Below are 27,510 nucleotides of genomic sequence, written 5' to 3'. Positions count from 1 at the left end.
TTCTGGTAACCTATACATATACACAAGTTACCTATACAAAGTTACAGTAAGTTTTATTAACTCAAAAATGATAAACTAATTTGCTTGAGAAATTTGAGGCAATCAGTTTCCACAGGTTTTTCCAAGTAAGTTCAACTCATTACTTTTTACAGTGATATGAACTTTTTTTGTCTCAGAAATGTATTAAATAATACAAATAATTTTTGATAAATTCTTTTTCTTTCTTTTCGTTTCTTTCTTTCTTTTCCCAAATGACCTGGTCTTGTTGCAGTAAGAACTTACCCTGGGTCTTTTTTATTCGGTTCATTCTGGAGCCAGCTAAACCACCAGTCATGATCAACACATCAACACAAAATTTCATCCTTAAGGATTCTAGAGGTGCAGCAGTCAAAACCCAAACCCCCCTAACTGTCCCCAAAGGCCATCCAAGCTATATGGCACATCTTTGATTAGCTGCTTGGATCTTGAATGATCCTGGGAGATTTAGCATATGTCGAAACAACTCATGTAGCGTTTACAGGCAGATCATCCCGGGCTCATTCACTCAGCATCAGCTCTATTTAGCTTCTGAGTAAATACCGCACATGAATGAGGCCTCGCTGGCCATCTTATGCATCTGCTTCAGCAGGCCTCTGGAGGCAAACTTGTCTGACAGTGATCCCCATGCACATGTGTGAGAAGCCGTGTTCAGTTACCAAGTTTATTTTTAGCCCGTTAACGGCCTCAATCCAACTCTGGGGAATGCCATAAGGGCACAAGACTTTTCCTCCTTCTCCTCCCGTCCCAGTCACTCTCTCTCTCTCTCTCTCTCCTCTGAGAGGAGCTAACAACTTCTCCTTCATTCTTCCTCAACGGATTGGAGCAATGAACGATAGTCCCTTGCAAGTGCTAACTTTGCCTACTTCTCCGTACCCCGACCAGAGGCCTGGAACCAACGGCCTGAAGAAGAAGACCCATGTTTTCCAGTCTATAAAGAACTTCCTGCACAACTTCATTCAATGCATCTTCTCCTCCATTGACCTGCGGGACAGGCAGGGCTCCACCATGGTGGTGGGTGGAGATGGACGCTACTTCAATTCGACTGCCATTCAGGTCATAGTGCAGATGGCTGCTGCTAACGGGGTCAGTTGCGATTCTACAGTATGTTTTCTTATGATGAACCACTACACTAAAAATAAAATTGGTGTAGAAACAATTTTCACTTAGAAATTAGTCAATTTCACAAATAATTACAATTGGTAAGTAACACATTGAATTGAATTTGGAATTTTGAAGTAGAAAGAATAAAATTGTATTTTCTTGTAAAACAAACTCCAATTATCTTTAAAAAAAAACGTACAAATAATTTTTTTACGCTGTACATGCTTCTGAATCTCACGCATAGCATCACTACACGCACCTGTCATTCAAATGCATCATTACACCTGCACTGTATCTTTTGTGGTAAATTGTACTGTATTATCTTATATTTTGATGGCGAAAAATAGGGAAAAAGCTCTAATCACTTTCCAGTTCTAAATTTGCCACGAAAGATATTTATTCTTGACACAATTGTTAGAAACATATGTTTAGGGCACATTACAAGCAATTGGTGACACAGTCTTTAATAGATTTCTAATTTTGCCAATTAGATCTGGCACAGGCAGAAGGAACATGTTGAGTTATTATTGTCGATCTGGTGAAGACTATTGCTGCTCTGCCCTTTTTAGAGCAGATACACGAGTTGTGCTCAGCTTTGGCCTCCATTCTGGTATTAATTGCAATCGAAAGTCTCGATATACCTTGTTTTTAATGAAAGAGTTCATTATAACCTTCTATAATTTTCAGTTGAAATTTATGGAAACGCTTCATTTCGATAGTCCACTTTATGCATTGTATTAACTTTGCAAATATGTCAACTAACTCTCATTAATTTTCAACAATATGTCTATAACTATCTCACATTATAGTGTATTAGTAGACTGTTAGGTTAGGGTTAAGATTACTAGAATAAGTTGACATGTACTTGCAGAGTTACTTATAGTTAGTAGAATGTGTGTTGGGGAACCATCAAAATAAAGTGTTAGCAGATATTAAGCAGACATTATACTAATACTCTAATGACATACAGTAGGTGCAAAGTTACAGTAGAGTCAGCAGAATGTCTAAAGTGGACTATCAAAATAAAGTGTTACCAAATTGCATTATCTACATCATTTCTTAAAATGATGACCAGTTACATAAGATGGGCTGATGAATTTCTTAGGTGGGTCGTGTTGTGATCGGTCAGAAAGGCATCATGTCGACGCCGGCTGTGTCGTGTGTGATCAGGAAGATCAAAGCTATTGGTGGCATTATTCTTACAGCCAGCCACAACCCTGGAGGACCTGACGGAGACTTCGGCATCAAATTCAATACTGCCAATGGAGGTACAATGGCTTACATGTAATTATGAAGATGAAGGAACGTTGTCCGTGTAATACTTCACCCAAAAATCAAAGAAAGATATAAGATATGTATATAAATTAAGCATATGTTATGATCATAAAGAGTTATATCCTAGTGGCTTTGTGTTCATGGCAGTTTATCTCGATTCCACTCAAATTCCTATTACTGTTCTATTATACTATATGACATTTTACTTTAGAGTTGATTTGTATATCTCTGTATGGTTTGATTTTCATTAGATTCTCATTACTGTAATACAGTACATTTGATTTAATGCATTTTTAACCAAAAGTAAAATAATATTATTACGGCATTAAAAAGCCCATATTGATTAACTACTAAATTTCAACCACAGTATATTTTACTATATTTATAATACATTTACAATATATATATATATATATATATATATATATATATATACACACTCAGACAAACAGACATTATCATTCAAAAGTTTGGAGTGAAATTAAAGATTTTTTAACATTTATTAAGCAATAATTTAATCAATTTAATACATTGATTTCAAATAAATGCTGTTCTTTTGAACTTTCTAAAATCCTGGGAAAAAATGAAAATGATTTCGACAAAGACAGCCCAATGTTTTCAACACTGATAATAATAAGAAAGATTTTTAAGTAACAAATCAGCATATTAGAATGATTTCTGAAGGATCATGTGATACTGAAGACTGGAGCAATGATGCTGAAAATTCAGCTTTGACATCATAAAAATAGAAGATAGTTATGCTAAATTATAATAATTTTTAACACAATATTATTGTCTTTCTGTATTTTCAAATTTTTTAATTATAGTGTGTGTGTGTGTGTGTGTGTGAATACAATACACACAATTTAAAATAACTGCATACAATGTTTGGTTTTACTGTAATAAATATATGGAATGAAATGTGCTCAATTTACATGAAGAAGGCACTATGCAAAAAAAATGAATAAATAAATAATTATGTCATAATAAATATAAATGTAATGATGTAAGCTTCATTTGCTTCAAGCAAATTATTTATTTATTTATTTTATTTTGGGGTAAAATGTAAACCCTCTTGACAGATCAAATAACATAAGGTAGACCCCAGGCTTACAACATCTACTTTAATTATACTTTTTTGTTTGAGTTATTGATCATTCCTCCATACAGGTCCAGCACCAGAGGCTGTCACAAATCAAATCTTCCAATTGAGCAGAACCATAGAGGAGTTTGCCATCTGTCCTGAACTCAGAGTCGATCTGGGGACTATCGGCAAGCAGTCCTTCGACCTGGAGAACAAATTTAAACCTTTTACAGGTGAAAACATTCGCAACGTCTGAGCTGTGATTCAAAAGAATGGCATCTTTTAATGAGAAATGAATCGAATGGATGCATGTCCTGTCGATATTCTGTCATGCAGTGGAAATTGTGGATCCAGTTGAATCCTATGCCAACTCACTGAGGAATATCTTCGATTTCGCTGTTCTAAAGGAGCTTCTGTCAGCAGACAACCACATACAAATCCGTTTAGATGCCATGCATGGAGGTGAGGAACCATATTTCTTTCCACTGATATAGAAGCAGACTGATATAGCCATTGAGTTTCCTCCACAGCCAAAGCTTCATCAAGTCCATTTCCCACATTTTGAAAAGAGTATTTAGAGTAGTAGCTGCATCTACTTAATGGAATGAGATGCTTCCATGTGTGCCAGTTGGATGGGGATGAGTTTAGGCTTGTGTTGCTGCTCGCTTGAGTTTCCATATATGTGCAGTGATCTGAATGATTAAGACGAGCTATCTGACATAACATTAAATCCAAGCACGGCTCTCAGCTTTCAAGGAGTAACACCATCCCACATTGATGAGCCCCTTAAAATGAAAGGAATCTTCTGCATTCATGCATGTTATTTGAGCTGTGAAGTTGTGGGTAGAGCTTGCTTCTTTGAAGGGATGCTTGCACTAATGCAAAAGATTTAGGTTTACATGGTTGTTAAAGGTATAGTTCGTCCAAAAATTAAAATTCTGTCATCACTTATCTTCATCTATATTTTTTGAAATCTCTCTCTCTCTCTGTTCAATTAAATGTTTAAAATGTTTTCACCCCAACACTGGGGTGCACTCTGCACTGATGTTTATGACTAACTAAAATATAATTTTAATGTAATTTCTGTTTAAACATGTATTTAAATATATTATTATAATTACTAATATACAGTACTACTAATATTTTAAATTAAATATATAAACATTATTTTTAATGATGTAGTAGTAGAAATTTAGTTTGTTTAAAAATATTAACTTTAAATGTATTTTTATAAGTATAGTTAAAAATATATGTAATTTACTTGTAATTTGTTTTCACCGAGTGAACATGTTCAGTCAGCGTTATGTCTGTTGGGGCAGTGTGAACATGACAGTTGTTTTTCATAAAATTCGAAATTCTTCAGCTGCTTTGTTGGTGTTTGTCGGTGCGGTGTGAATTGGCCTTATGGTAATGGCTGGAATGTGATGGATTCAGTACAGTTTAACCTTTTTAACTGAAACCAGAACATTCCTTCAATGGAATTTTTACAGTCCAGTATTTCTTACCCATGTCTGCAGGGTTTATAATTGAGAGTTTTATAGAAATTGGCTTAGTTTATTCAAACTGAATCTATGAAAATGGTCTAGTAGATAATGGAAGGATAGCTCTCAATACAAATCATCATCCAGTTTGGGGCCAGATTTACTAAACAGGGCATATTAGCATGAGATCGCAATTCCATAAAAGTGCCGATAGGAGTATAAAGTTCTGTGTGTGATCTACTGACAGTGCACAAATGAAAGAACACAGACGCATCCAGATAATTTCCATAATGACCAATGCAATCTACCAAGAGCAGAGAAAATTAGCAACTATCACAGCCATTTCAAGCACAAGAATGGGTTAAGACATGATTTTTTTGGGCGTTAAATGATGGCGCAAATCTTGGTAAATCACCTTACGTGATTTATTTAAATACTCTCCTCCCGTAAATTTTGTGTCTGAAAGGGAAACTCCTACAAATGCAAAAATAACTGCATATCCATCACTAACAGTCTTTAGTAAATCCTGACAGTAGTTTTTCTAACACCAATAGAGGGTTTGCCCTGGCTCAAGTTATTAGTAATTCTGGCCCTTGGTCTTCTATCTCATTAAAAGTGCTGTATGTATTTTTTTGACTTTGCTAAAAAATAAAAAATATAATATGTATGCAGATACTGTATTTAGGAAACATGGTAAGTTTACATACTTGTTTCTCCAAAAAAACAACACTACAACCAATTATTGTACTTTGAAATGTGCGCTCTGTGTCGCAATGTCTGTATTTGTTTTTGGTCTGTGTGATTCCGCTTACTGCCAACATACCCAATAGTATATCGACACCCCGGGTTGCCAGTTGACGGGAAACACAGCAATTGCAACCACTGAACCCAGCAAAGGTCAGAGATCACAGATTTTGCTTGACCTAAAAAGCCTCAGCATCCATCTAAAAAGCTCTATGAGCAGAGGCATATTAAAAAGTGGATAAATCAACTCTACAACTTACAGTGTAAGGCTTGTTGCCTGTCTGTTGTCAGTTGCGCTCGTTCCTGTTGCGTGTCCTCAATCTGGCAACCCGCGCGAGCGTCCAGTCTTAGGAGGAGGTGGCAGGAGAAACAACTCTCTCCAATATTTTGAATTTGGACTGCAGTGCCCATCTCAACCGCTAGCTGTCAATATTACATACTGCACATTTAAAAGCACCGACTCTTTGAACTCTTGTTGTTGAACCTCCATTGGTTGTACAGTGACTGGGCCGTATGTGAAGAAGATCCTGTGTGAGGAGCTAGGCTCCCCTGCAAATTCAGCCATTAACTGCGTACCTCTGGAGAACTTTGGAGGTCGCCACCCAGACCCCAACTTGATCTATGCCTCTGAGCTTGTCGAGACGATGAAGAGCGGACAGTATGACTTCGGCGCTGTTTTTGATGGTGACGGTGTAGGTGTTGAGACATTGAGATCAGTGTTGCTGTACGACCTTTGACCCAAGCAGAAGTGCTCATGTGACAGTCAGCATAACATTTTCTTGACCCTGGCCTCACTCTCTCTCTCTCTCTTTCTAGGACCGTAATATGATCCTCGGGAAGCACGGCTTCTTTGTAAACCCCTCCGACTCAGTTGCTGTCCTTGCTGCAAACATCTTCTGCATTCCTTACTTCCAGCACACAGGAGTAAGAGGCTTTGCTAGGAGTATGCCCACCAGTGCAGCTCTGGACATGTGAATATTACTCCTAAATGTTTCACACTATTAAAGATGTACACTTGACAGGACCAGCTGCATTTCCACTCACTCTTCTGTTTTATTCAGGGTGGCCAGAGCCACCAAGATCCAGCTATATGAGACCCCAACCGGATGGAGGTTTTTTGGGAGCTTAATGGACGCAGGTCGTCTCTCATTGTGTGGGGAGGAAAGTTTTGGCACAGGTAATGAATGTACGACGCATAAAATAGTGTTACCATACATCCTCTTTTTCATCGGAAATACATTGGGATTGCTACAATGTCCAGGTTTTGGCTTCCGTCCTGTTTTCCTATTGTTCTCAAACTTGCTGAAGGTAATGACTGAAAAGTAGTTTGACAAATATGTGCAGGCATTGTACATAAACTACCAGTTGTGGTGTGCGAGAAGGTGGGATCTACAGAGAACAATCAAACCAATGCAAATATGTGTATATATAATGTATGAGGATTGCAGAGAGCATGTCAGTAGGAAAACAAAGCCAAAACCCAGAGGTTTTAGGCAATTTAGAACTCCTGGCCAGGACTTGTCCAGGAAAAAGAGGATGTATAATCACTCTACATATAAAGACAAAAATAAATTCATTTAAAAATATATATATATATAAGTCATATGTAGGCCTGTTACATTCTTATTAGGCCTATTATTATTATTATGAAGTTACTTTTATTATTAAATTAAAATTACAATTAATTTGCCCCGCAATAATTACGAAATAACTGGCGTGTTGCGAGGATAACAAAAGATTAGTCTATATATTTACTCCTCAATTAAAATGTTTTTTTAAAAAAAGGTATTTTAAAACAGGTCTATACAATTAAATATACGCCTATGTTTAAAATATTAACACTTCAGTCATCAATAAAAATCAATGAAATAAAAAGCTTTTATTTCAAGCACCGACTTTCAAAAACAACCTGTTTAACACGAAATATGTTTCTTCTCATTTTTTTCACTATGTAATATTAGAAATAGTTAACTATATACCGTTCTCAGCATATGTTGAAGTAGATTCGTCTCGTCGTCTCTGACAGAATATGCGGCGTCAGATGCCGAAAGCTCCGTCATTACTCCGTCATTCCGTTTTTACTTTCACTTTCTGCATAGTGAATTGACTGACATTAAGACGTTCACCGGTGTTCTGCCTCTGTTAGAGGTTGTGTATAATTTATGATGGGCATTTGCATTTATCAATATTATATTTCTGTGATTGTTTAATGTTCTGTATGAGTTTCATATTGCCTGCCGCTATTGTGAAAGTTCTTATGTGAGGACTCTTATTTTGACGCGTTTCCGCGAGCGACGCACATTAGGTAATAGAAGCAACGGACTCATGACGCAGCAAGCGCTCGACATGTTTGTGTCGCATTTAAATTAATCCTTCTGCTAAACCCTGTCATAAGCATTGGCTGTAAGTTCATTTGAATCATTAATCTGTCTAATTTATATTGCAAGAGAGTATGTTCAGTTTAAATGTGATATAATCAAAGATGTTTGTTATTGCCGATTGGCGCTAGTGCACTGCATTGAGAATGCTTCTAACTTGCTTCTGAGTTAGCGATGTATCTGTATACATTTTACTAGTTAAACTGATAATAAGTTTGTTACAATTTGATAGTTAATTTTCTACATTTCTTTCATTTCACTTACAGTTTTACTCGGTTCAATGGCCGCTGAGTTTGACTATGTAAATCATACGTTGGACTATTAAAGGAGCAAGGCGCTCATATCCTGGCTCAGTGAACAGAGTTTGGCTTGCTGTTTATTTATATTACACGCTTTGGGAAAGCAAAACATATAAAGAGAACAGTACAGTAAAAAGCCATGGATCAGCAGGTGCAAGAGAAAAGTTCAGAAGAGAACACGCAAACTGAAGGGAAAAGAGGGAAAGAAAAGGCATCTTCAGAGGTTAATTCTAAACGCTCATTATCTTCCTCCAAGTCTTCAGTTGCTAGTGCTGCTGCAAAAGCTAGAGCCTCAGCAGAAGCTGCACGTGCCAAGATGGCATTCGCAAAAAGACAGCTTGAAATGAAAAAGGAGAAAGCAAGGCTGGAACAGGAAAGGGCTACGGTAGAAGCAAATCTGGAAGCGTTGGAATTAGAAAAGGAAGCTGCAGCCGCTCTGGCAGAAGCGGAGGTGTTAGAGACAGCGGCAGCAATGGAACGCGACGACAATCGCAGTGAAATAAGCACACTTTCATCACATGTGATTTCAATGAGAACGGAGGAATATGTAAAACATCAGACTCAGGTGAGCTCTGACTTTTCCACACTACCTCTGAATATCTCTTCATCAGCCTTTGCAAAGGAATCAACTCCACATTTGATCGATAAGTCTCAAAGCATGAGCGCTGCATATGATGGCGACACAGATATAGTTCAGGAGCGGAGCAGAATATGTGATAGTGAACGTTTGCAGAGTACAAGATTTCCAGATTCCCTGTACAATCTGCCTCGTTCCATCCCGAATACTGCATTTAAAGCATCTCCACGTCAAGATCCTGCTACACAAAGGTATGCAGTCCATTCAGATACACAGCATTTCTCTCAAAGCCAAGCCACACTTATGTTAGACTTTGCTAAATACTTAGCAAAGAGAGAGCTAGTCACCACAGGGCTTACCAAGTCTGACGATAATCCAGAAAACTTTAGAGCCTGGGAGTTTTCATTTGTTAACGCTATGCAAGACTTACAGCTCTCAGCTAACGAAGAGTTAGATTTGTTAGTTAAATGGCTGGGGAAGGAATCTTCAGATCATGTGAGGAGGATTCGAGCGGTGTATGTTACTAAACCGCAAGCTGCTCTCCAGTTGTCTTGGACGAGACTTCAAGAATGCTATGCCACCCCGGAAGTGATTGAGAGTGCCTTATTTAAGCGCTTGGATAACTTTCCACGTCTATCTCCGAAGGATAATGTGAAACTCAGGGAGCTTGCAGACCTGCTCATGGAGATACTTGCAGCAAAAGGAGATGCATACTTGCCTGGATTAGCTTACCTTGATACCCCTCGCGGTATAAATCCTATAGTGGAGAAGTTACCAGCAAATCTGCAGGAGAAATGGCTGTTCACCGGCTCACGTTTCAAGGAAGAGAACAAGGTCAGTTTTCCCCCATTCTCGTTCTTCACACATTTTGTTTGCAGTGAAGCTAAAGCAAGGAATGATCCTAGTTTCAAGCTTTCAAACAGTAGCCATGCAGTCATCCGTAATGAAAGACCCCTCTATAAACATGGTGCTAGTAGAGTTCCTGTGTCGGTGCATAAGACAGATGTATCTAGAAATGATGAGTTCGATTCAGCAAATTTGAAAGAGACTGTCAAGAGAGATTTGACGAAGCACTGTCCTATTCACAACAAAGCGCATCCCCTGTTGAAATGTGGAGCCTTCAGGAAAAAGTCATTAATAGAACGCAAGAACCTACTGAAAGAACATAAGAGGTGTTTCAAGTGTTGCTCTCCGAATCATATAGCTGAACAACACCATATGGTTCACAGGACCCAGCTTCCTCTACCAACTGCCCCAAGAGCAACAGTGTGAGCACTTTGAACTGGTTAATCCTGAGACGGATGCAGAAGTCAGACCTTGTGTAACCAGCTTCGCTACTCGAGTTGAAATAATCCTCTTCTCTGAACTATGTAAATCATACGTTGGACTATTAAAGGAGCAAGGAGCTCATATCCTGGCTCAGTGAACAGAGTTTGGCTTGCTGTTTATTTATATTACACGCTTTGGGAAAGCAAAACATATAAAGAGAACAGAACAATGACCTATCGGCTCATTTCAATCACACAGCATTCTGCAGAAATTACAGTGATGGAAATGACATTTAAAAAAGCCTAACTTCTTTGTCTTGCTATGCACTCTTATGAGTAAAGATTCTTTATTGGCATCTGCGGCTCCATGAAGAACTTTTAACATCCATGGAACTTTTCCATTCCACAAAATGTTCTTTATAGAAGAAAATGCTTCTTCAGATTATTACAGTTTTCTTCTCACTTGGACAAAAATGGTTATTTTAAGAACTGTTCACTGAGAGGTTCTTTATTGACAAAAAATGGTTCTTCAGTGGCATCGCTGGGAAGAACCCCTTTTGGAATCTTAATTTTTTTAGACTGTATAAGGCTAATTTAAATAGGTAGCATAAGTATCATTTTCACATTACAGCTTGATTAAAAATGACACACTAAAATGATTCTGCTCAAATGATATTTACCTGGGTTTGTTTTCTTTCTTTCTTTTCTTATAATCTAATTCTCATCACTAACACCATTGCCTCCATGGTAAAATAAATAAATGAATAAAAATTAACTAAACAAAAAAATGATTAGAGGTTTTGTTGGAAATAACCGAGGGACAGTTTAAATTTGTGTTAAAAATATAAAATTAAACAAAAATCAGTAATAAACATTTAAATGATGACTAATTTCTTATGGATACTTTAAAAATGTTATGTTTCATATACGCAGTGCTGGGTAGTAACTGATTACATGTAATCTGAATTACATAATCACCTTCAAAAAATGAAGTACTTGTAATGAGATTATACTGTATTACATTTTAAAATACTCGTAATCGGACAACAGTTACTTTTTTATTGATTACATGATTACATATTATTAAACATTTTCAATAAATAATTTAATTTTAAAACATTATACATCAATATCATATTTATATGATGGAATTTGGTATTTTAAGACTGTAAGTCTCGGTCTAAGACGAGGATAAATCACTAAATTCTACACTGCATTTTGAGCATACAATACAGTTTTAATGTGACTTTCATTCAACAAAATATATCTTATTATTTTTCATCCTTGGGACATAAAAGTGACCACAGCTGAAGAAACACCCACAACAGATTGTGCAAGATACACGTTTAAAAAATAAAGGCTTTTTATCGGCATTGATGGTTCCATTAAGAACCTTTAACATCCATGGAACCTTTCTATTGGATAACAGGTTCTTATTAATAGAAAAAGTTCTTTACACTCAGGTTTCAAAAGAGGTTTTTCACAGCAATGCTATAGAAGAACCATTTTTGGATCCCCAAAGAACCTTTCAGTGAACAGTTAAAACTTCAGTTTTTTTTTTATTTGCTCTTCTCTCCGTAGGTTCAGATTATATACGGGAGAAAGATGGGCTGTGGGCAGTGCTAGCATGGCTGTCCATCCTAGCGGTGAGGAGGCAAAGTGTAGAAGACATTATGACAGACCACTGGAGAACCTACGGGAGGAACTACTAGTAACTAGTAACTACTACCTAATCAGGTGCACTATCAGTAAAAGATGCCTTCTACATATGCAGTCTAGTCAGACATTTGTTTGTAGATTGATGGCATATTTTTACGTCACAGATTTGACTATGAGGAAGTGGATTTAGATGCGGCTGTGGAGATGATGTTGGATCTGGAGCTGATGATTTCAGACAGGGCATTCATTGGGCAAGTGTTTACTGTGGGGGAAAAGAAATACCAAGTGGAGGCGGCAGACAATTTTGAGTACGGTGACCCTGTGGATGGAACCATTTCAAGAAATCAGGTAATATAGTGGATTCTCTTTGTTGAGCAGGCATTTGTCACAGGCATACTGTTATTACTCTAATAAATTGTATAAAACGACTACATTAATATTAAGAACATGTAAACATTCCCTGTAGGGTTTGCGGATCATTTTTAAAGGAGGTTCTCGCATCATCTTTCGTCTCAGTGGGACCGATAGTTTCAGAGCCACAGTTGGTCTGTATTTCGACAGTTACGAGAAAGATATAAACAAGCTCTTTCAGGACCCACAGGTAAATTATGACTTATTTCTTATGGATACTTCTAAAATTGTATGTTTCATACGCAGTGCTGGATAGTAACTGATTACATGTAATCTGGATTACAAAATGAAGATTCCAAAAATGTACTTGTAATTAGATTTAAAATACTCGTAATCACACTACAGTTCCTTCTTGTTACTGAATACATGATATTATTGATTACATATTATTCACAATAGCAAATAAATTATTCATAATTTTCTTTTTTTAGTTCTTTTTCGGAACTTTTTCCCAACATTTCAACACTGCATCAACTACTGATGAACACATTACTTTTTATTTGAACTATAAATCAGTGGGGTTATTTAACCATGTTTTACTATGTCTTAAGAAGGCTTTGTCTTTCAAACACATTAAAATGCACAAACTCACGTTCTTATTTACATGTAATGCAGGGATTGCCAAACTCTTTTGTCAACTAACCCTCTTTCACCTAATAAATGTAATTGAAGTATTCCCTGAGATTTTAAGGTAGTACGTTAGTAATTAACACATTTGCATGTTCACTGTTCTCTGACTGGTCACATGTCATGCAAGTAAACAAATAAATATTTCATATTTTTAGTAAGTGTTTTATTTTTATTGTTGTTATTTATATGTTACGTTTTTATGATGTAATTAGCCTAATTATTAGATTAACATTAAACTCAAGAATTCCCTGCAGTTCCTTAACAAAACCCAGTTTGGGAAACCTTAATGTTTAATGCACTTCATGTTGTTAATTACAACGAGTGCAATATATTTTCTTTCTCTTAGCATTTTTATATCAATATGGTCATATACAAGATCATCCTAATTTAATCAATATTATAAACGAGTTAGGTCTAAAGTAATAAATAATTACTCAATAATGAGCCTGATTATATTACTTAAAATGTGTAATGTAGTGGATTAATTTTTGTAATGTAAATTTCAGAATCAGTAACGGACACTGTTCATATCTTACCCACTGATCTATAATAGAGAACATATATATATATAGAGAGAGAGAGAGAGAGAGAGAGAGAGAGAGAGAGATCAGTGGTCTTCCCGCATATAAAACGAGCAAAAATATTTGGAGTAATACGTTTTTAGTTTTGTTTTGTGTCACAGGTGGGGCTGACGGAGCTTTCACAGATACATGAAAGACCCGGGAGAAGAGGCCCTACTGTTATTACATGATTAGATTAAATGTCATATTTACATTTTCTTTTCTTTTCTTTTCTTTTTTTTTTTTATTAAACATTGCTTTCAGCGAAAAGTATAATTGCAGCATTTTCTCGCATTATCAGAAAAATACGTTTAGCTTATCAATATTAATTACGTCACTTGACGCTCCAGGAAGGTTACAGAGCATCGTGCCCATGACTCAATTAATATTCATGAGCCAACCACTGATGGAAGTTGTATTGACCAATTTAGAGTAGACGTCACAGTTACGTCACTTGCAGCTGCGCGCGCATATTGGTTGCAGAAAACACTGGGAACAAGTGGAGATAAATGGGTAAAATCTATGGAATAAAATTAAAAATATATTTTTGTGCCTTTTGATGTCAAGATCCGAATGCAAATAATTTTTATAGAATACTGTCGTCAAAGACGCCATTTGAAGCTAAACGCAGACGTTTAAATGGACATACTATGGATGAAAACTGTTATGATTACTCTACTTTTAAAGCATAAATTCGATTTAAACAATAGGTCTACATAATATTCACATATGCTGTTCATAGGGGACGTATTGTATTAGCCCTACAGTTACAGCATGAAATATTATTTAAACCTTACTATTATAAATATTATTTAAACCTTATTATTAACATTTTTACATAACATTTATTTACTTTATCTCACAATTCTGACTTTTTTTCTCGCAAATGCAAGTTTATATCTCCTAATTCGGACTTTATAACTCGACTTAACTCAAAAATAGTGAGTTTGTCAAATCTGAGGAAAAAAGCCAGAAGAGCCGAGGGGAAAAGAGAGAATGACGAGTTGTTTTTCCTTATTAGAATTGTGAGATATAATCTCGGAATTGCGAGAATAAAGTCAGAATTTTGAAATATAAAATCAAATTTACCTCTTTTTATTCTTTTATTCCGTGGCTCCATAGACTGAAGCTTGAAAACTGTCATTTTCTGCCTCCATATAGGCTCCGCCCACAAAAAAAACGTCATCCCTGTTTCGGATCTGTAAGACTATCCCACTCTCTGGTCATTACGTCACCCGCCGTGACGTCTCGCCCATCTATTGGTCTGATTACACACGAGTTCAGAGCCGGTCACGCTGAAAGGCGTTCCCCTAGCGTTTTCCGACGCAGCTCGAGTTCCTGAAGAGGAACCGTCATTTTCTGCCTCTAGATAGGCTCCGCCCACAACAAACGTCATCCCTGTTTCGGATCTGTAAGACTATCGCACTCTCTAACGTCAATTTCGTTGAATAACAGTGCTTATCGCTGGGTGACAAGCTCTTGTAATGTGCGGAGAACATTTTGAAAATGACATCTAATCAATATAATTTATAATCTTTTTAAACCTAACTATTTTGTACCCTATCCGTGAAATTCTCTAGCCATAAAGGCTATCTCTCCCGGGTTTTCTGCAACCATGATGCGCGCATCCTGAATGTTTACAAACCTATAATTGGTCTATTCCTGAATGCGCTGCCCAACAACCAACCACAGGCACTCATAAACAAACTCTGATAATACCCTGGCTGAAATGAGACACAGCTGTTACTGACAGGTAACTACTGATAACAGATATAAGTTAAGGAATATGGTCTTTTTTTTATAAAACAGTAAAATGTGCTATTCCAGCACTGATTGAGTGCAAATGATTAATTCATTACGGGTTTTGACGTAAAATCCTTAAAAGGACTTGGGTAAACTTGCTTAAAGGGGTCCTATTATGCTTTTTCACTTTTTGAATTTTAGTCAGTGTGTGTATGTTTGGGCATAAAAAAGATCTTCAAACTTACAAATCTCAAAGTCCACTCCAAAGGGAGATATTTTGTTTTTTAAAAATCCCTTTTCAAGAACTACAACGAACGGCTCGTTTGGACTACAGCGTTTGTTTTCCTTTAATCTTGCATGTAATGTCTGATAAAGCAGTGTTTTTTTGAGCGGAGCACTGCTTTGTGTACAGCCGTTACCAGGGAAACCTTGATCTCTACCACTCCAACAGCGCCTCCTGCTGGCAGAGAATGAGTTTGCATATATGTGCCGCCTGGGAAACACTGGACTATGGTATAAATAAATTCAACTGTATAACAATTCATGTTATAATGTTAGAATTAAATAACAATAAAAAATAATACATATGCACTTATCTGTACATAGTAAATGCAGTTATTTTTAAGCGGTTGTTGACATCCTATCTAAAACGTGATTTAGCCAAAAAAAAAACATTAACGTTACCACTCGTAATATGTCTTGCAATATCCGTTCGTGCAAATGTTTGGTGCGATCCTCTTGTTCAATATTCTCTGGTTCTGAATCCGGCTCAAATTGATATGGCAATATTGACGCCATCCTTAACTAAACTGGAGCAGACGGAACTTGCTGCTTTGGCAAGGGGCGTGGCAGTACTGAAACACCTGTCTAAGCTGTTCGCCAATCACAACGCACTGAGACAGGTTAGTACATGCTTTTGCTTTATTACCAGCTTTGCTGTGTTTGCCCTGCAAGAAAAATAGTGAGGAATGAATTTGAGCTCAGACATCATTATGAGCAAATAATCCCTTCCACATTATAATGAAGTATGAGGAATTGTGAAATGTTAAATAAATGTTACAAGAGTTGATGGATTTGTATTACTGATATATATATATATATATATATATATATATATATATAATTTTTAAAAAATGTAATAAGACAAGCCTCTTCCATGATCAGCAAAATTCTCACATTTCAACAGGTTACAGGCCACATGCACATATATAGTATAGCGGCCTCTATATTCACTCTATTATTCAGTATTCACAATCATTTTAAATCATTCTCTTGCCTACTGCTCAAGAAATCAGTAACCATGGAAGCTTATAACATGCTGTCCTACTCTCCATCAACACAAGTCGTTAAGGACAGCCAGAAGCTGGATGGTAAGAATAACTCACCAACTCCACCTTTCACATCATTACAACTATATAAAATTTACAAAAAATCATATTAACATGACAATACTTCCAAACAATATTTTTTCACTCGTAAAAACATGCTTTTTCAGGTGTGGGGCTGAAGTCAAGGCAGAGACAAGACCACTAATCTTCACTCTTTTACTATTTTACTGTCTAGTTTTGTAATAGGCATCATAAAAATATAGGCTTTATAAACAAACCAGCTCCTCTTCTTTACAAGACAAGTGTTTAGAATTGCCTTTAAAAAGTATCTCAGCATATGGATGAAAATTGCCACCACTAATACAGAACTTCTGATAGGAAGCGAATGTAAGTGATCTGATCTTTTAGACTGTACTTTTAGTGATAGTGTGGAATACATCAACAAAGAGTATCAGCAAATCTAATGTTAGAGCTTTATTTGCCATCTTTGCTACAGGCAAATCATTTACTTTAAAAACATTCTGCATGACACGAGTTGATCTCTTCAAGATGTATGTTCTCAAATATAATCTGATGTGGAGATGATCTGCCAAAATTCACTGATATTCCTCATTTTAGCTTCAGATGAATTCATCAACTATACAGAGAGATGTGCAGTCCAGTCAAATGTCAATAAGACAGATCATCTTATTCAAGCACAGTGCAACATGTGAGTTGTTGTTACACATTTCCACTCATTACATACAAGCTCAGTAATTACTCAAAAAGTAATTTAAAAATGTAGTTTAAATTAAATATTGTTTACATTCCTGACATAAAGGGGCACTTGTAATATCCTGTATTATTCTATACCCATTTGTACGGACTCAAGCATGAGAGCATGTTCTAGTACACCCCCCCAAAACAAATTCAAGACATTGTAAAAGAGCATAATAGGACCACTTTAAATTAGACCTTGCCTTGATATTGTTATATAAATTTGATACTGTATGAATTTATGTATGTGTAAATGATATTCTGCAGTTGTCTGTCTGTCTCTTTTGTTTTATGCAGTAGATTCAGTAAATTCTGAATAAATATTTTCTCGGTTATTCAGAGAAGAGAGAGAGTTATATATTCCTAATACAGGCATTGGGACAACAGCTGGAATATTTCATGTTTTTTAAATAACCTAAACTGCAAAATGTACCTTTAAATGGAAATAACATTCAAATAATGTAACCTAAAATCTTCCTATAAGTCTTTAAACCTGTGTAGATAAAAGTAAATAAAGAAACTCTGGTTATTGCAGTACTAGCAAAAATCTGAACTTCTATATAAGTACATTTTAAATAATTATATGTATTTCTTATATAATTTTATTATTGCAGCACGAGTTGATCTCTTCAAGATGTATGTTCTCAAATATAATCTGATGTGGAGATGATCTGCCAAAATTCACTGATATTCCTCATTTTAGCTTCAGATGAATTCATCAACTATACAGAGAGATGTGCAGTCCAGTCAAATGTCAATAAGACAGATCATCTTATTCAAGCACAGTGCAACATGTGAGTTGTTGTTACACATTTCCACTCATTACATACAAGCTCAGTAATTACTCAAAAAGTAATTTAAAAATGTAGTTTAAATTAAATATTGTTTACATTCCTGACATAAAGGGGCACTTGTAATATCCTGTATTATTCTATACCCATTTGTACGGACTCTTGTAAACTTGCTTAGATAGTCATTGGTAGTCATAATTATCAAAAAAGTTGAAAAAGAAATAATTTTGACTTTTTATTTCATAATTGACATTCATTAAATCATTTTGATTTAAATAAAAATTTGAAATTGACAAGAAGTCTAAATTATTAGATAAAAAGTTATAATTATAAAAAAAATCAAATTTGGTCACAATTATGGCCGTTGATTTCATTACTGTTATTTATAATAATGACTTTGTATCTCATAAGTTTTTGTTTTATAATGATGACTTTTGTCATAATTATGATTTGCCAAAGCATGATTCTTATACAGTATGGCAAAAATGGGCTTCCATGCAAGGACTATTTTTGCTCATTTTGTTATTAAAAAGTAGAGTAGAAAGTATTAGTGTAGTATCTCTAAAAGAATTGCACTCCATAGACTTTTAAACTTTTCATTTTTTCACTTCCTATAATCAATCTATGATTTTATTCAGTGGATATAATTTGCTTTACCTTTACATATATACTATTTGATATTGGAACACGTTTATAAACACCAGAACAGTAAAAGACTCTAAACATTGTTATTCTAAGTTTTATGGTCATTATGTGCAGCCCTGTTCAGAAGCTTCCAAAGAAAAAAAACAAAGCGGAACCCACCCGGATGGAACGCATGAGAAAACTCTACATGCAGTGCAAATCTCCAGGTGATTCCTCCTGTAGATAAGTCTGTGTTCTCTTTCAGGGTGTTTTCACACTTGAGTCCACTTTAAAAGAACCAAACTCACACCCAGATCCCACCTCACCTTCTGCTATGTGTCCCACTAGAACTGCTGACCCCCCAGATTCCTGGTCCTGCTCTGTGTCCAGATGAGCAGGAACACTGGGAGCGAGAAATGGACGAACTGGTGGAATGGACTCACTCCCTTTCTTTGACCTACTGTATGACTTCTAGGACAAATTAAGATATCACATGATCATATAAACACAAGTCAAAACTGTTTTTTTACGATATAGTATATTAAAGAAAAATGTTACAATACAATCAACTGAATATAACACCCAGTAAGACTATTTAAAAAATAATAAAATGAAATGACAATCATGACAATATTTATCCACCATGCATTTTAATAGATCTCTCTTTATCTGTCTATCTATCTATCTATCTATGTATGTCTGTAATAAGGTGCTTTTCCACCATCAGGCTGAACTGTCCTCATCGCTTAACCATTCCATTGGACATGGTTTCTTTTTCCACTGTGGGGCTGATAACAGAGCTCGTAATACAAATGTGTCAGTCGTTGCCTTGGTAATGCAAGTGTTTACATACGGTATATATATGAGATGTAATTAGCGTCTGCATTATGAAGGATGACCAGATATTTCTGTTTGCTTCACTCAAATAGCACGCTTGGCCAGCTATATAGAGAAACTAGTAGCTAGACAACAAACAACTGACCAATCCTGAGTGGCGACATCACTACACGCATTCTGTCTGCACGGTTTTGGGCCGAGAATGGTTCTTAATCACGCCGTGCCGAACAGAGCTGAAGTGGAAACATACCGTATTGGCCCGAATATAAGACGACCACATTTTTTCAGATGTATTTCCAAGAAAAAAACATCGTCTAATATTCGGGACAATACGGTAATTGGTTTCTTACAGTTCTTAGAACCGTTCAGCCCAACAGTGGAAAAGCAGCTATAGATTGTCCAGTAAAATACAACAAATATTAGGGGTGTAACGGTACACAGAAGTCACGGTTCGGTACGTACCTCGGATTCTGAGTCACGGTTCGATCAACAGGAAATTCATTTTTTCATTTATTTTGAACAGACAGTAGTGCTACACACACATGTAGCATGAGCAGTTGTTTTTGATTTGAATTAGATTGTATCATTTCAAGCAAAAACAGAATGGTCTGATTTTAGATTTGTGAAATTATGCTACACAAGACACCTGCACAAAACAACTGCAGATGGACTGAATGAAAATGCTAATTTATTCTCTGACAGCAGGTGGCACCTATGGAACAGCAGCAATATAGAGTTTCCTCGGTTACCTGCGCTTATAAACACTACTTTAATATGTATTATATGGAGGTAAGAGGAAAAGAAGATGCCATTGAAACATTTCTGAAGTCGGTTATATACATTCATATAAACCCCCACATATTTGTCTTCCTGTATTTTGAGCATAGTGTACAGTGAGCTTGATCTGCCTGGTAAAAAAAACGGTTCCGATTATAGCCGGTCAACCGAAACTTTCCCACACTGCGGATTGCAAAAAAAAAAAGCAGGAAGTTCTTCGAGCTCAGAGGAAGACTGCGAGGGTTTAGGGTGGGATTTGGGACAGGGCCTATGACTGACTGTATTTGTCGTCCGAAAGCATTACCGTTCGGGACGAATACATGTACCGTTACACTCCTAACAAATATGTCTCCTGTGATATTAAGGCACGTCTGCATTTTTTCTTTCATTAAAACAATTCATGTATTTTTATACATTATGGGCCAGATTTACTAATCAAGGCAAATTAGCATGAAATCGCAATCCCATAAAAGCGCCAATAGGAATGTAAAGTTCTGTGCGTGATCTACTGACAATGAGAAAATTAAAGAACACAGACACAACCAGATAATTTCCATAATGACCAATGCAATCTACCAAGAGCAGAGCAAATTAGCAACTATCGTGTCATGTCAAGCGCAAAATGGGTTAAGACATGCTTTTTTGGGCTTTAGATAATGCCACAAATACCACTGTAAACTGACTAGCTCAAACCTTAGTAAATCACATTGCGTGATTCATTTAAATACTCTTCTACCATAAATTTTGCATTTAAAAGGGAAACTCCTACAAATGCATATGCAATAAGGTCAGCCGCAAAAAAGGCTTGTTTTAGATGCATCAGCGCTGCGCAGACCGATTGGCGTGTGACATCAACGTACGGTGAGAGTGATTTAAAAGCTTAAGAGTCGTCTGCTCGCTAATCACACTCGCGGTCGTTCTGTGCAATGCCGATGCATCTCGAACAAGCCTAATGACTGTGCCCATGCCTTTTCATGACAGTAGTTTTTTAATGCCTGAAGAGGGTTTGCACTGGTGTAAGCTGTTAGTAACTCTGGCCGTAAATTTGATGTGGCTTCAGCTTTTTAAAATGAACCTTTTTAATACTTGATACTTGTTGAGTGCTAAGCGGTGTGTTAAGTGTTTTTGGAGGTAGATGATTAACTGGCAAAGATTTGAAGCGCAAGTAATGTGCATAATTTTTCTTAGTATAATGAGAACGATACATACAAATACAAAATGCATCTGAATTCTGTAGGTGGATCTGATCTGATGAATGGAAGTTAGATGTTTTCTCTAGTGAGGAAAAACTCAAACTCTTTGATTAGGCTATTGAAGTCCACTCTGTTTTCTGGGGCGTGACTCCAGCACCTGCGTATCTGAGTGTACACCTGCAGCCACAGACACACATCTTTTGAAGAAACTGCCCATAATATAATATGATATAATAATGATATCAGGGAGGCTGTTTCTCAGAGGTCAAATATCTCACCATTTCAGGGCATGAATCTGGACGCGGCATCCTCCAGCCTTTCTCAAGAGCATCTACCAGCCTGGTCATGGTCATCTGCCCATGAGACCGGCCAATCGACTTCAGGAATACCTACCAGAGAAACATATAAGAACAGGAATTAGCAAATGAGTCACTGTGATTGTAATACCTGATGTATTCAAATAAGTTAGTATGAGCTTTGTAATGCTCACCTGTGGAGGGCTGTTCTCACGGTCACAGTAGGACATGATTTCATAAAGAGTGACTCCAAATGACCAAACATCAGATGCCTTATAGAACTTCCGATTAATCAGACATTCTGGAGCATACCTACACAGACAGAAGACATGACCCATGTTTAGCAGGACCTTCAGTGGACGTCTATGCAAATATACAGTGCAACTATGGACATACAAACATAAAAACACATGCTGAACACATGCTTTTTTTAAAACAATTAGTGAAAGGTAGTGTCTGCAGAATAACAACAACAATAAAAACTAAAATAAAGATAAATGTAACAATTGAAAAGTTTGTGGTCAGTAAGAATTTAAAATAACAGTTTTCTATTTCCCACTATTTAAAAATGTAATTTATTCCCGTGATGCAAATCTGATTTTTCAGTCTCCAGTCTTCAATGTCACATGATCCTTCAGAAATCATTCTAACATGCTGATTTGATGCCCAAGAAGCATTTATTACCAATTTTGAAAACACTGCTTAATATTTCTGTGGAAAACCATGATACATTTTTTAAGGATTTTCTGATGAATAGAAAGATTAAATGAACTGCATTTATTTTATCATTTATTATTTATTTTAACTGCATTTATAGAAATCTTTTGTAAAATTATAAATGTCTTTAGTGTCACTTATAATCAATTTAATACATCCTCGCTGAATAAAAATATTACCTTCAAAATGTATCTTACTGACCCCAAAGTGTAGAAATGTTATATATATATATAAGCTTTATAAATATGATTTAAAAAAGTACTATATTTGTCATGGTTTTGGTTTGTTAGTTCTGGTTTAGTTTATTTTTATTCTGTTTCTCTGTTCTGTTCAGGTTTGAGGTTCTTTGTTAATCTCCTAGTCTGTTAATTAGTTCAGTTCTCCTCCGTTCTCTCCCTGTTTGTTTCTATGGCTACTGACTTGATTAGGTTCCTCAGTTCAGGTGTGTTTTAGTTAGGTTCTCCCTTTGTTTGTCCTGTCCATTTAAGCCCTGTGGTTCTTTCAGTTTATTGTCAGTTGTACGTTGTGTTAAGTTGGTTGTTTTGTCCCTATTCTAGAGTTTTATGTTAGGTTCTGAATAACGACTGCTGCACATGGATCCGGTTTCCTTTCTGCTGCAACCAACGCCGACAATATTCATAAAACATAATTTGTTGCATTTTCAAGGTCATCATGGTAGGCGTTTGAATTAAAAGGGAGAAGGTAATAGCTTTTCAGATGTACAAATCATTTGTCTTTTACAGAAATATTCAACACATCTAAAAGCAACACACTCAAACAGTGATTTAAATAGTGATTAAAATAATCAAAGATATATAAGCAGGAATGAGTGCTGCTTTACCAGTACACAGGACTGTCCTGTTCTTCAGTCACTTTGTAATATTCCTTATCATCTTTGATGCTCTTAGTCAGACCAAAGTCCCCGATCTTCACAAGTGATTCATTCTCCACTAAGATGTTTCTTGCTGCCAGATCCCTGTGGATGTAGTTCTGAGATCCCAGGTACTCCATACCCTGACAAACACAATATTTATATTAAAAGATGGCAGTTATTCATAGTGATCGCTACTGTTGTGCAGCCTAAAAACTATTTGGACACTTAAGTCACAAATCAAAATATCTGTATGTAATTGCATTGAATACAAAATATCAAAAAGTGGCATGTGAAAGCTTTAGTGTGAAAACATAGCTCATGGGAAAAGCTATCTATATCTATAGCCAACTGTTGTATTGGCTATATTACCTGACATATCTGAAGAGCATAAAGCAGCAGTCTCTTCTGATCGATGTTGGATTTGTTACGGGGCAGGTATTCTTTCAGACTGCCAGCAGGCAAATACTCCATAATGAGTTTGATGTTCGCTCCTCCTAAGTGACACACATTCACCCCAAGCAATAATACAGTAAGTATATATAAATGGGGTATATATTTGTTTGTAACTAAGGTATATAGTCATAGAGATTAGAAACCAATGTGAATACTGTGTGTAAACAGGGCTTTGTGTGTGTGTAGGTGTGCTCATGACTTGCCTTCATCATTACAGATGCCTTTGTATTTGACAATGTTTTCATGGTAAAGGTTTCTGATGGTGCTGATCTCTCTCCTCAGGTTGCTGCTCTCATTTTCTGTTTTCAGAGATTTGACGGCCACCAGCTCACCTGTCTGATCTCCCTTAGGATCGTACAGACACAGTTCCACCATCCCAAAGTTACCCTGGACAAGATTGATAAAGAACAATACGAACAGGTAATGAATCAAGGACAAGGGATTATGGCATTTAGGTGGGATGAGAGGGAATGTGGGGATCTCAGTGTGAATGAATCGAGAGTGAGATTGGTTTAACTTGGTCCAGATTTCCAGAATCACTAATTCTAATGGAATTTTTCCTATATTCCTATTGAAATTTCTATAAAATCTATAATATACAATTTATTTAAATAAGTTATACTGGGGTTACTGGTAATCAGTAGTGTTGTTATCGTTAAATAAAACTAAAATAAAAATCAATTAAAAATAATTTTCGTTAATTTAAATAAATCTGAAATAAACCAAAAATGTAATATTAGATAAAAAAAAACTTAAAAAACAAAAATGAAATGATGCCTTAGCAAATAAATGAAATAAAATAACTTAAAGTACTAAAATTACTTAATTTAAACCAAAATAAATATGAAAATGTATTAGATTAAAGATAAATGGAAATATCTATAAGAAAAAAAAAACTAATACAAATGGACATTAAAGAAAATACTAAAACTAAAATAAAAACTTAAAATAGCTTAAAATAAAAACTAAATAAAAGCTCATTCTAAATATGAATACATACTATATTATTATATAAATAATACTAGAACAACACTGATTGGGAACTAAAATCTAGGTTCTATGAATTATATAAAAACATTTCCAAATACAGTATCCAGTAGGAATCATGAACATGCTCCTTTATTTGACTTGAAGGAAAAAGTAACAGTATTTGACATAAACCTCGAAAAGTCCAGTACCTCTCCAAGTTTTCGTATTTTCTTGAGAAACCTGCTCTTGAAATCTGTAGGATCAGTCTCCTGTGGAGGAATTGACTCTGTAAGGTGAAGGTCTGTAGATAAAAAATACAGTAAATTCAGTAATGTATACAAATACTACCATGAAGTATACTTCAAATTGTATTTTATAATTTAAATAATAATTTTTTTTCAATTAGAGTAATAAGAATGAGATTTTTAAATGAGGGTTGTAAATGTGCTTAACTGTCATGATATTTTTAAAATCAAAATATTTTCCCCTTCGAATGGGAACTCGCACTGCGTCCTCTAGTGGACACTATGGGGAATGCCTCAGCGTGACCAGTGTCTGAAGCCGTGATTCAAACACGACAAAGAAGTTGGCCGACGACAGTCTGTGACATCACTACCAGCGCGACCACTGGTATAAAAGGGCGCCTGTAGTACCGGTCATCAGCGTTTTTTGTCTTCAGGAGCCGTTTGTCTGTAAGCGTGTCAAGGTAATAATGGATCCCCCTAGCAAGCATTTCAGGAAATGTGCATTTTCTGTCTCGGTGAGGATCATGCCTCTGACCTCGAGGGGTCACATTGTGCAGATTGCAAAGCTTTTTCATCATTCACATCAGTCCCTTTTCTCGAGGGAATTAGGACAGGAGTCTGCGCCCTGCAGTTCGGGAATTGCTGCTGCCGAGGCTCAGCAGAGACTCAGATCATGGGGATTGCAAGTGGAGCTGGCAAAGGAATTTAATAAAAGTATGTTCTTTTCTAATTCCCCTGCAACCTCGAGCAAGCTGCTGGATGTAGATGTACTGTCTCTCACGTCATCTGATCCAGCATACAGTACTTTTTTGGCTTCCAGCCAGAAAGAGCGGGAGGGAACTGTGGAGGACGAGGAAGTAATGGAGTCCTACTTCCCCACGTATGATGAACTTATGGAGGTTATGGTTCGCACTACGGCAAGATTAGACCTTCCATGGAAGCGGGGGGGGTGCGAGTATGGGTATGTGTTGATGCCTCCCGTTGAAGAGACGCTCATGGGCTATCTTTCAGCGGGAGAAACATTGACTATGAAAAGACTACCACTTTGCTGTCTAAACCTCTGCGTACCACATCATATTTAAACGGCAGGTTGTGACACACATTCACATTGGCCTTGAAAACTGAACTAATGATGTTTTGACAGGCATGCATATGTTTGTATGCACCCTGTCGTTCTGATGGTTCGGTAAAGCTCCACAATGTGTATGTGTGTGTTGAGGTGTAATCCATTTTAAGATATGGTTTTGTTATTGTTTTGTAAGATAAGGTTTGCATAAAATTGAAACCAGGCCTTAAGCTCTGCCCTTGGGACGGGCACTGGCGCCCCGGTAAGGAAGGGAGGAAGGATTGAACACCAGGACTTTCCTTGCATAGGGTTGGAGGTTGGGTTTCTGGCTGTGAGGGGATAGCATCACTAATGGCGCTTTTCCACTGCATGGTACAGCTCGGCTCGGTTTGCGTTTCCACTGCAGTTTAGTACCGCTTTAGAGTGGGCGGGATTATAGATATGTCGTTATAGTTGTGCCACCTCTACTGCCGTGCTGAGCGACCTACTGAAAAACTTTTTCATTCCACGTCATCGCTTCAAGCTCTCGCTGGATCCGCGCCTCGGCTATCAACGAGAGTAACGTCTGTACTTCCTCAACAGACCACGAAACAGCCATTATTTTGTTGTTTAAAAAAAGGTGCGCTCCTTCGAAACTGTTGTGTTCGTTCAAAAAAAGTTACGTTAGACCCTCACTGGCTGTGCTGATTTAATCTAGCGGGTCTAGTGTCACGTGTCGCAAGTTCAATGACGCATGTAGTGACAATTCTCTCCGGCCAATCAGTGATCAGCAGGGTTTACACGTCACATTTTGGTAACAGTACGGCTCGCTTAGAACCTCAGCCGAGGTTAGGGTTGGGAACCCAGTGCGACGCGTGACCAAGCGCTGTGAGCAGCCTTGCGCCGGCGTTCCCCATAAAGGACGTCACAAACCAAATAACAGAAACGCCGCCCTGTCTCTTTAATTACTGAGCACATAATTTCCCATGGTTCTGGTGCGACACGTGACCAAGCGCTGTGAGCAGCCTTGCGCCGGCGTTTCCCGTAAAGGATGTCACAAACCAAATAACAGAAACGCCACTCTGCCTCTTTAATTACTGAGCACATAATTCCCCATGACGCGCACTCTACAGACGTGCCGCGTCACGTCTTTAACTGCCGAACACATCGTTTTCCACGACTGTACGCGCACTCGCATCTTTGATAACGGTGCACATGGTTTTGTCTGACTGTACATGTACCGGCAACGCGCAGCTCCTGCCGCCACTAAATTACATTATATTTGTTCCATATTGTTATTAATATACATACTGACTTCAACTTGGACCACTAAATAAATAGACTGCTATTGTTATG

The 27,510-nt window shown here is 36.8% G+C and overlaps 2 protein-coding genes across 4 annotated transcripts in view; one reads left to right on the top strand and one right to left on the bottom strand.

The window, feature by feature from the left end:
• The first annotated feature begins 800 nt into the window (after nt 1–800).
• Nucleotides 801–17,420, top strand: LOC107754779 (phosphoglucomutase-1-like). The gene is made up of 12 exons (XM_016571357.1): nt 801–1,122; nt 2,246–2,408; nt 3,586–3,732; nt 3,836–3,961; nt 6,226–6,416; nt 6,541–6,695; nt 6,786–6,901; nt 11,828–11,957; nt 12,064–12,253; nt 12,372–12,506; nt 16,538–16,619; nt 17,196–17,420. The coding sequence occupies exons 1-12, from the start codon at nt 865–867 to the stop codon at nt 17,288–17,290; spliced, it is 1,788 nt and encodes a 595-aa protein (XP_016426843.1). The 5' UTR covers nt 801–864; the 3' UTR covers nt 17,291–17,420.
• Nucleotides 17,421–18,615: 1,195 nt separating this feature from the next.
• Nucleotides 18,616–27,510, bottom strand: part of LOC107754775 (tyrosine-protein kinase JAK1-like) — a 21,278-nt gene continuing 12,383 nt past the window's right edge. The window contains exons 18-25 of one of the 3 annotated variants that reach the window (XR_001641620.1): nt 25,074–25,165; nt 24,099–24,282; nt 23,812–23,936; nt 23,410–23,582; nt 22,046–22,163; nt 21,834–21,944; nt 21,572–21,732; nt 19,145–19,219 (exon numbers count right to left, since the gene is read on the bottom strand). Coding sequence is in view for 2 of the 3 variants with exons in the window: in XM_016571354.1 (XP_016426840.1) it covers nt 19,010–19,219; nt 21,834–21,944; nt 22,046–22,163; nt 23,410–23,582; nt 23,812–23,936; nt 24,099–24,282; nt 25,074–25,165 (1,013 nt within the window). In the remaining variant the exon portion in view is untranslated. Of the gene's footprint in view, nt 19,220–20,253; nt 21,733–21,833; nt 21,945–22,045; nt 22,164–23,409; nt 23,583–23,811; nt 23,937–24,098; nt 24,283–25,073; nt 25,166–27,510 lie in introns of those variants that run through there. The other 2 variants (XM_016571354.1, XM_016571355.1) reach the window with 2 other exon arrangements.

The sequence above is a fragment of the Sinocyclocheilus rhinocerous genome, unplaced genomic scaffold, assembly GCF_001515625.1.
Source record: "Sinocyclocheilus rhinocerous isolate Xijiao unplaced genomic scaffold, SAMN03320098_v1.1 scaffold7829, whole genome shotgun sequence".
In the NCBI taxonomy this organism is placed as follows: Eukaryota; Metazoa; Chordata; class Actinopteri; order Cypriniformes; family Cyprinidae; genus Sinocyclocheilus; species Sinocyclocheilus rhinocerous.
This window is presented reverse-complemented; position numbering and strand designations above follow the sequence as displayed.

What these genes read in the sequence shown, in the direction of transcription:
- LOC107754779 (XM_016571357.1), top strand. Translation starts at nt 865, where the DNA reads ATGAACGATAGTCCCTTGCAAGTGCTAACTTTGCCTACTTCTCCGTAC. An exon ending in ACCAGTGCAGCTCTGGACAT is followed by an intron (nt 6,696 to 6,785) that starts GTGAATATTACT and finishes TGTTTTATTCAG; the next exon opens with GGTGGCCAGAGCCACCAAGA. An exon ending in GGAGGAAAGTTTTGGCACAG is followed by an intron (nt 6,902 to 11,827) that starts GTAATGAATGTA and finishes TTCTCTCCGTAG; the next exon opens with GTTCAGATTATATACGGGAG.